The 10,621-nt window shown below is 34.1% G+C and overlaps 1 protein-coding gene across 1 annotated transcript; it reads left to right on the plus strand.

Moving 5' to 3' along the window:
- The first annotated feature begins 9,711 nt into the window (after nucleotides 1-9,711).
- Nucleotides 9,712-10,086, plus strand: LOC107059537 (ethylene-responsive transcription factor ERF119-like). Its single transcript, XM_015306114.1, has one exon. The coding sequence runs from the start codon at nucleotides 9,712-9,714 to the stop codon at nucleotides 10,084-10,086; it is 375 nt and encodes a 124-aa protein (XP_015161600.1).
- The last annotated feature ends 535 nt before the right edge of the window (nucleotides 10,087-10,621 follow it).

A 10,621-nucleotide genomic window follows, 5' to 3' on the forward strand; every position in this document is an offset into this window, starting at 1 on the left:
GCATCTTGAAGATACTGCTTAACTCTGCCATCTATTTTTCCACTTTAGCCATTAATTTTTCAAAATCATCTTTCCGATAAGCCTTTGCCATCGAATAGAAAATATCACTTAGTAAGGTTCTGCTTCTCTTGTAGTATGTACACACATTTTTCTAGAGGTTCCATATGCATGCGAAATGAGGAACATTTGGATAAACAATACTTACACTCTTCAATATGCTTTCATTTCGATCTGATACAACACACATTTGTTCTCTATCACCAAATACATTTTTAAAGTGTTGGAAGAACCATGTCCATGAACAATCATTTTCCGTGTCTACAATTCCATAAGCTAACGGCAATATACAACCTTCAGATTGAAACACATAAGATTACGATTCTTTATATATGATTGTTCCAGGATGTTATATTACTATCTTGAAAAATCAAATTAATAAACAACATGTCATACCTGCCCCATCGAGTGTACTTGCCGATACAAATGTCCCTCGATAAGATCCGCTAAGATGTGAAGCATCAACAACAACAGGCCTACAGAACTCAAACCCTCTCATCATTTGCCTTAATGATATGAAGAGATACATAAACTCATTTTTTCCGACTTGTGCATACGTATATATGAATTTGGATACACAATGTTCAACATATATATGTATTTTGGCATCTGTTTGTATTCGTCTGCAGGTTTACCCCTAATAATCTCCAATGCACGTTCTTTTGCACGCCATGCTTGTTGGTAAGAAATTTCAACTCCATATAGTCCCCTAACATCCTCAATTATATTGTTTGGAGTATGTTTTCTTTTATGATTCACTAACTTTGGAGTTGTCACACCACTAAGAAACCCAACAGTAGCTTGTACCTTACTTAATACCATATCCCTCAATGGACATATATGTTCATTATTGAAGTATCTCACTTTGAATATGTCCGTATTTTTCCTAACGGACGCCTTCAATTCCCAACAACAAGCATCTGAATGACATACTAATACGTAGCTGCAATTATACGATATACAATTGTTATTTCATCAAGTTTAATGTATCAATTCATAATATTATAAATAAAATAACAGTACAACATACATTATTACAAAGACTTTTAGTTAAATTGTAATCTGCACACAGTTCAATGACGATTCATTTTATATATTTGATATATAAATCAGATAGCACATTCAAAATTCAATTACTAACATTATTTCAATAATCCTTCTTAATTATTAAAGTATCAAGCAGAAGTAACTCAAAACCCTTATGATACCTAACAACTACAATTGCACCATACACACGTTATTTGTGTATCATGATCAACATGATATCAAATAAATCTTAAAAAATCAAGAATTTTATAAGATTGAAGTATCACATACCTTTTTTATAAGATGATACTAAATATTTTTTACTTACATAAATATTAGGTATATGATACATAGGTGCCTAAAACATTTCAAATTGATACAGTTTTATCATTTCATGACAAAGTTTTAAAGATATCAAGTATCATATACAAACTTTATACTAAAATCAATCTAACTTTTTAAATATCTTATACTTAATTTCCAAATTCTACCTCATGTTTCTTCACTTCTATGTACAATTTCACCCCTATATCATTCCGAATACACAATGGACATGAATTACCTTCTACAACGTATCTGATCTCTATATTTTTTTTTGATTCATCAACGTTCAATTCTGCTGCAATTGATGATTTGAGATTAACGAACGAAATATTTTCCCCAACCACTATGCCATCAATTTTGTATCGCTCGTACGTAACATCACTTTCCCATATACCTGAATGCCTTAACAAGATGGAAATATTCATTACAAATCTTCACCAAAAAAAGTGTTGGAATTTCCAGAGCTTTCGTAAAACAAGAAATAAAAATTTCAAAATTTGAAATTCGAAATTTTAGTTCAGTAGTATTTTAAGATTGAACGATTTGCAGATGCAATAAACGTATGCGTGAATTGTGGTAGTTAATTTTTAAATCCCTTAATTAACGCATAAAACTGTTAAAATCCTTTTTTTAACACACTAACCTGATAATTACAACTTCTTAATTAAAGTATCCGGCCGCATATTAAAGTATCCGCAACAAAAAGAAGAAGGAAAATTCGTAATTTATGAAAGAGTAGGGACATGAAGTAATTTGTTTATTATACTATGTGCTTTATATAATTTTTACTAAATAAAATATCTTAGGAATTGTTTGGTGCGCTATGAGATTATAATTTTTAAACTAATTTATCTCACCTGATAGAGGAGATAACTCAAGGTAGATGTGATATTCATGTACAAAGAACCCATAATATTCATACAACCAACAAATACAACCATAATGTAGAAGCTCAAATCTTATTAATGTAAGAAACAAAAATCCACTAAAGTCTATTACATGTCATACCCGGAACCTGAAATTCTTCACATCAAGGACATTCAATTTCCAAATACTAAGTCTGCGAGTATCAAAGAAGCCATAATAAATGAATACAATTATTTGTGTCTAAAAACTAAGGACATCATGTCATAACCAAGAGAATCCAACACGAGCTAGAAGGAATAACTCACCCTGGATTCTGATATGCTAGAGACTGGTTAGACCTGAGGGCGAGTCAAAGTCACTGGTACATTTGTTGCACTCCAGAAAAGGAAAACGAAGAAAAACATAGGTAGGGGTCAATATAGGACATGTACTGAGTAGATATCATCGACCGACTCAAAATAGAAACCAATATGTATTAGGTAATAACATGAAATCAACTATAGCAACATGTGACAGATAACAAACAACATGAGCAAGTGACAATAACATCGAAGCAAGTACGTAATCAATCCACAATATCAAGAACACATGAGGACTCAGGACTCCACACCACACTTTTTTGGGAATTGAGTTCTTTGAGATTGAGTACATTAAGTTATTCTAATATGTTCTTCCTTAATTTTATCGTGCTGGAACGTGACACCCGATTCAATAATATCGTATTGGCTCATGGTACGCGATCCAAATATATTGTGTCGGCATGTGGCACCCGATCCAACAATATAGTTAATTCATCATTCTTTATCATCTCTTTCCACTCTCTTAACAATATTTTATCAAGCCTTCTTTATTCAAGACATCACTTTAATTGAACAAGTTCAAGATTATGGATTTCGCGGTCTTGAGATTACAGACCCATCACAACATCACATAAATAAACAAAACCACAACAATTAAGTACATAGAAAATTTCACAACGTTACTCAATGACTATAAATCACTATTAATAGTCTCTCTATCACATAGAATAAGCCATAACCAACCTCCACCGAAGAATCGAAGTCAAGCAAGCTAATTCTCCAATGATTTTCCTTTTTGGAATGCCTCCATTAGTTTCCAATCTATCAAGTATACAATATTAATGAGAAAACGAGTTTGTAGACACCCATATCACTATTATCTAACCTTAACTCAATAACCCACTCAAATCTATAATCAATTTCTTAAATTTTGATGCCAATTAATATGTCAACTCTCGTATTTTCCAAATTTCACGCCTAGGGTTAAGTCTTAATTCCTCCAAATAATATAACTCTTATGAAATTTAAATAATACAATACATCTAATACTTAATTACCTATCCCGATGTATCAAAACTTGATTTATAACATGAGAACAAAATATTAATATTAAAAGCTTGAAGCCACTGGTTACAAAACTAGTGACAACAAACCATGAACTCCATTCAAATCAAACAAAAAGAACTCAAATTAATTAACTTCCTTCTACTTTCAAATCTAACATTCAACTATCCCTTGCCTAAACATAATAATCATTAGCACACCATTGACTTGACCCATTAACTACTAACAAAACATTAATTATTTACCAATTACTCACTAACTAAATAACTGTAGTCAAATGAATAGTTCATAATTCTTATTTCAAATTTACGGAAAGGTTTTTTTATGAAAGAAATAGGTCTAGTATTTAAAACAACCTTACGAATCGTTACATCATATACAAATTTACCCACTGTTCATCTAGAATGGTCAAAATAAAGGCGAGGGTAGGAAAGGGTACCTGAATCGATAAAAAGATGTGGATATCTTTTGTGCATATCATCCTTAGTCTCCTAAGTAGACTCCTCAACTGGACGATTCTTCCACTGTACCTTTACAGATGAAATCTCCTTTGCCCACAACTTGAAGATCTTCCTATCTAAAGTAGTTATGAGCTCCTCCTCACAAGACAAATTCTCATCAAATAGAATCGGATCCCAACGAATAATGTAGTTTTCATCATCATGGTATTTCTTCAACATAGACACATGAAATTGTGGGTGCACTCCTGATAACCTTGGAGGCAAAACCAATTCATAGGCCATCTCTCCTACACGCCTAAGAACTTCAAATGGCCTAATATATCTCAAACTAATCTTACCTAGCTTACGAAACCTTATCAAACCCTTCATGGGTGAAACCTTAAGCAACAATTGCTCTCCCTCTATAAACTCCAAGTCCCTAACCTTCTAGTTTGAATACTCTTTCTGCCTGAGCCGCTAGAAGCTTCTCCTGAATGAATTTCACCTTCTTTAATGATTCCCTCAAAAGATTAGTACCCCAAGGTCTCACCTCAAATGCATCAAACCAACCTATGGGAGGCCTACATCTCCTCTCATATAATGCCTCATATGGGGCCATATCAATACTCGAGTGATAACTATTATTTTATGAAAAATCCGCCAAAGGTAAGAACTGATCCCAATGACCACGAAAATCTATCACGCACGCACGAAGCATATCCTCCAGCATTTGAATTGTTCACTCAGAATGCCCATCGATTTGAGGGTGAAATACGGTACTAAGATCCAATCTAGTACTTAACTCAGCCTGCAAGGTCCTCCAAAATTAGAAGTAATTTGCGTACCTTTATCTGATATAATGGAAATTGGAACTCAATGCAATCAAACAACCTCACAGATATAAAATTTGTCTAACTTCTCTGCATTATATGTCACCTTGACCGTAATAAAGTGTGCAGATTTAGTTAACCTATCAACAATTATCCATATAGAATCAAACTTACCTAATGTCTTTGGAAGACCAACTATAAAGTCCATTGCAATTCTTTCCCACTTCCATTCGGGAATGGGCATTCTCTAAAGTGTCGCTCCAGGTCTCTAGTGCTCATACTTTACCTGCTGACATTTCAGACATTGGGCAACAAAATCAACAATGTCACGCTTCATTCTACTCCACCAATAATGTTGTCTCAAATCACGATACATATTGGTCGCACCAGGATGTATAAAATACCTCGAACTAAGAGCCTTTACAAGAATAGTCTGAGTCAAATCATCAACATGTGGCACACATACCTGCCCCTTAATCCTCAAGATGTCTTCCTCATCAATCATTGCCTCATTAGCCTCTCCTTGCAATACCATATCATGAATTCGGCTCAGCTTCTCATCATCAAACTACTTTCCTTTAATCTTATCAAGAAAAGAAGATCTTGCCTCCACACAGGTTGAGAATTCTCCTCTCTGAGTTACTTATAGCCTCATAAAGTCATTAGCCAGAGTTTGAACTTGCCATGCTCTCTGTTATTCTACTCAGGGCATTAACTAAAACATTAGTTTTTTTCCCAAGTGATACATAGCAGTAGCATTATAGTCTTTCAGCAACTCCATCCACCTCCTCTGTCTCAAATTCAAGTCTTTCTAAGTGAACACATATTGTAAATTGCGATGATCTATATATACTTCACACTCGACCCCATATAGATAATGCCTCCAGTTTAATGCAAATACAACCACATCCAATTCCAAATCATGGGTTGGGTAGTTACATTCATGCACTTTCAATTGCCTTGAAGCATATGCATATATATATATATATTCCTCTCCTTCATTAGCACTACACCTAAACCAGAATAAGATGCTTCACAATAATTAATGAAATTCTTACCTTCCACAGGCAAGGCAAGAATTGATGCAGCAGTCAACTTGGTCTTGAGTTTCAGAAAAATCTCTTCACACTCGTCCGACCATACAAATGGAACATTCTGCTTGGTCAAATTGGTCAGCTAGGTAGCAATGGAAGAAAATCCCTTGACGAACCGACAATAGTAACTAGCTAAACCAACAAAACTCCTTACCTCTGAAACATTAGTGGGCCTTGCCTAACTTTCACTGCTTCAATCTTCTGGGATCCACCATCACTCCATTCTTAAAAACCATGTGCCCCAAAATGACATTTAAATAAGCCTGAACTCACATTTGGAGAATTTTGCATAAAGCATTTTCTCCTTTAACAATCCCAATACCATTCTCAAATGCTCCTTATGTTCCTTCTTGCTTTTCGAGTAGATCGGTATATCATTAATGAATACAATAACAAAGAGATCCAGATGTGGCTTAAAAATATCATTCATCAGGCTCATGAAAGAGGCAGGGGCATTTGTGAGCCCAAAAGACATTACTAAGAACTCATAATGCCCATACCTTGTTTGAAAAGCAGTCTTTGGCACATCCGATTCCCGCATTTTCAATTGATGATAACCAAACCTTAAATCAATTTTAGAAAAAACACAAGCGCCCTATAGTTGATCAAACAAGTCATCAATGCGAAGAATGGGGTAGTTGTTCTTACTAGTCATCTTGTTCAGCTGTCTATAGTCTATGCACATCCAGAAACTACCATCCTTCATCTTTACAAATAAAATCGAAGCACCCCATGGAGAGGCTCTTGGTCTACCAAAATCTTTACCTAACAAATCTTAAAGTTGGGCCTTCAACTCCTTCAACTTAGTTGGGGCCATTTTATAAGGAGGAATGGAGATGGGGGCGAGTCCCCAACTCCTAATCAATATCCCTGTTTGGTGAAATACCAGGCAGGTTTGCAGGGAAAACATCGATAAAATCACACATTATCGAAACAGATTCAATCGAAGGCACTTTGGAAGTATCATTCCTGAGATGTGTCAAGAAAGCTGAACAATCCTTATTCACCAACCTCTTAGCACGAATAAAAGAGATAATCCAAACCGGGGCGGGAATATAGTCACCCTCCCACACTAGTGGATCTATCCCAGGCTTGTCCAAGATCACAGTCTTAGCATTGCAATGTAAGATAGAAAAATTTGGAGAAAGCCAAGTCATACCAATGATTACATCAAAGTCAATCATCTCTAGAATAATCAAATCTATAAGGATCCCAACACCCACAATAAGCCTAAGGCTCCTACGGAATCAAGAAAGGGTGTAATAATAAGAGGAAAGCTAAATGTCCAACAAATACCATCCAAAATTATATGAAATCTATACTAAGCATTATCTAAGAAGCTCAATCAAGAAAGTAGACCAAAACCTACCTCAAAGCCAACACGAGTGCTCCGAATCCACATACAAAACGTCTCCAAATACAATAAAACTATCGAATTATCAATCACAACATCATTATAGATGTATGACACTAAAATCGCAACAATTGGAAATGAACCCAAAATTGAGTTAAAATGTGAATGTGGGACCAACGCCAAGAATCCCAAAATTGACTCCGTCAAAAGGTCCTAATTGACTAAACGAGCTTGTGCCCTACGGGGCTCACTTTCATGCCTGAAAGAGCCCAAACCACCACATGAAATAAAACACAAATTAAAGAAAATCAAAAGAGATCTTGCATCCCCTTTGGGAAGGAAAATACCTCAAATGGAGAGCCCCAAACACTTCCCGAACATTCCAACATATAGCCATGATCAACACGGATCTCCAGCACTTTGAATCACCTCAATTGGAACTCCCAAGCTCAAGAAATTGCATTTGTAAGAATAAGGGCTAAGCCGAATTTGGTCGCTAAAAGAAAAATTTGGTCGCTTAAGTCTGATATGTGGTCGCTAAAATCCTGCACCAGATATCAACACTTCAGCTGGTTTGCTCAAACTCCAAATTCTTCGACGGGGTGTCTCGGCTTCGTTTAAAACCCGGTATGCGCAAAAGAAATATGCTACCCTATCAAATTCAACATTCAAGACTCAACAGAACCATCAAAACTTCCATCCGAGGTAGTTTCGATGAAACATGGGCCCCACACCTAAGTTCAATTTTAAGCTAAAAACCACAAGAAGGCTAAAAACGAGATCGAAAGCATAGGGAACCGCACAAAAGGTTGTTCTACACAAAACAAGACATTTCGAAGCTAACCGTGCTGACGAAAATCTCATTTGAGCTTGTTTACCAAGAATGTTGTCCAAAGTCAACCCTTGGCGTAAGTTTCAAAGTTAAAACGCCTAACATCACAAACTCATACCAGAAGTCTCGGGTCCCAAACAAACCATGCCCCTCACTTAAAATAGCCCTTCCAGAACTGATAAAACTATCAAAATTGAATTCTGAGGCCGTCTTCCTGAACTTTTGACTGGAGTCAACCGTTCAAGTTTTAAAGTCTCCAAAATACAAAAACTTTCATAAAATCCAAATAAATGACCCATTGAATAAACTGTCAGTCCCATGAAGTATAAGTGACTTGTGGTTTCTACAGGAAAGCTCTAAAAGCTGAAAAGGTCGGTAAACAAAGAAAATGACAGGGAGGGTCATTACAAAAACGTGTGGAATCACACAATATTCCAAGTGAGAAATATTGGTGGCACATGTTTTTGGTCAATGGTCAGAGGTGTTTAAAATTTTATGTTCAGCGAGTTTAAGGGTGCAATTGTCAAAGTCGAAAGTACAAGGGTCCAACTTACAAACGGAGTAAAGTACAAAGGCCTCTCAGGTCATTACGCCAAAAGTATAAAATAAAAATCCAACATTTCTTCATCCTATTAGAAGAACGATATGTTAAAATATTATGAATCATTTAACATCTCCATGTATATATATATATGGGGATGTTTGATTTCCCACCCGATATTTGATATTCACATAGGGGTAGTTAATAACCAATAAAAGATTGAAAGATTCTCCACAATATAATTTTGTAGTCCCTTCGTTTCATATTATTTGACTAATCTTACTGACACAATTTTAAAAAATATTTAATTAGATATATTTTATTAAATTAATATTATTAATGATACTATAGAACTCTGAATTTGACTATAACTATTTTATGAATAATTTGTAGACGTGGAAGAGTTATGGTAATTTGTTCCACTCAAAAAATGTTGATAAATTCGTAACCGTGGACGACTTATAGTAAGTTTTTTCAATCTAAAACATTAACTCGTACATGAATAATTAGACACAATGCAAGTACAGAATAATTGAGATCCCAAAACTATTATCAAATAATAAGTGGAAAATAAATAAATTAGGATCTAATTATATACACCTATTATAGAAATTTATTTACAATTACACTATACATATTATGATAGTATAATACTTTTATTTTCACACGATATAATGATGTGTGATATTTGATATTTAGACTAAATTTCGTAATTCTACCAAAAGTGGGAGATCTTAATATGGACATTAATAAATTTCATATCTAGAGAGTAAAATAGAGGACCAATAATATTTACACGGTGAATTTAACTAATTTCCTTTTTCTTTTATAAAACATGTTTTTGTTAAATCTTTTTCGTAAAATGAATAGGAAAATGGTCTTATAAATATTCACAATTTAGCCTTCATTTCTTCACATTTTAATTTTCTTTTTTACTTTATTTTACATAAATAGTCTTTTTTTTTCACTAATATATTTGATCATGAAATCATACAAAAGAACATCAAAAAATTCTTCTGTTAGATTGTATCCTGTTGGAGTTCGAAAGAGAAAAAATGGGAAATTTTGTGCTGAAATCAAACACCCATTTAACAAGAAACTGATTTGGTTAGGTACTTTCAATACTGCTGATGAAGCTTCTGAAAGTTACAAGTCCAAGAACCTTGATTTTGAAGAACAAGTTATGGCCAAAAATGCAAAAGAAGGCCAAATTTCTCAAATATCTGATCAAGAATCTTGTTTGAATGATGAATCTAAACAAAAATCATTAATGGATGTTCCTAAGAATTCGAATTCATCAAATGGAGTTGAGGAAAAAGTCAAAGAAGAAATTGAGAATGAAACTGATGAAGAATAGTTTTAAGGGGGACCTGGTGAAAATTTTGGAGGGTAGAAAAGTGATGTTTCACATAAATTGGGGGTCCCCGTATTGATAATTATGGATTTTTTGGGTGAATTTAGTGCCTTGGATGATCTTCGCATATATGTATGATACTACCCTCCAAAAGAGGAGGAAAATCGATCCAGAATAACAATTTTATAACTATTGGGGTATAAATTTTGTTTTTACCAAATTTCAAAGTGGTTAGGTCTTTGTGATTAGTTTATCGATATAATCTATGTTGTTATGTTACAACAATTTTTTAATTAATGATTTACTTCTCAATGAATAGTTTATCAATGTGAGGAAATCAAATTTGTCAATATTAGTATGGTGTTCGATGAAATGAAAGTTTGTTAATTACATATCATATAATTAAGTTTGATGAACACAAATATTCAATTTAATGAAATTATTTTTCTTATTTTTACAAAACTTAATTTCACATAAAAATATTCTCAAATATATTTTGATCAACGAAATAAAATTTCACTTCCCTCCACAAACACAC

Source organism: Solanum tuberosum, unplaced genomic scaffold (genome assembly GCF_000226075.1).
Source record: "Solanum tuberosum cultivar DM 1-3 516 R44 unplaced genomic scaffold, SolTub_3.0 scf00024, whole genome shotgun sequence".
Classification (NCBI taxonomy): domain Eukaryota; kingdom Viridiplantae; phylum Streptophyta; class Magnoliopsida; order Solanales; family Solanaceae; genus Solanum; species Solanum tuberosum.

Coding starts and splice junctions, on each gene's coding strand:
- LOC107059537 (XM_015306114.1), top strand. CDS start 9,712: ATGAAATCATACAAAAGAACATCAAAAAATTCTTCTGTTAGATTGTAT.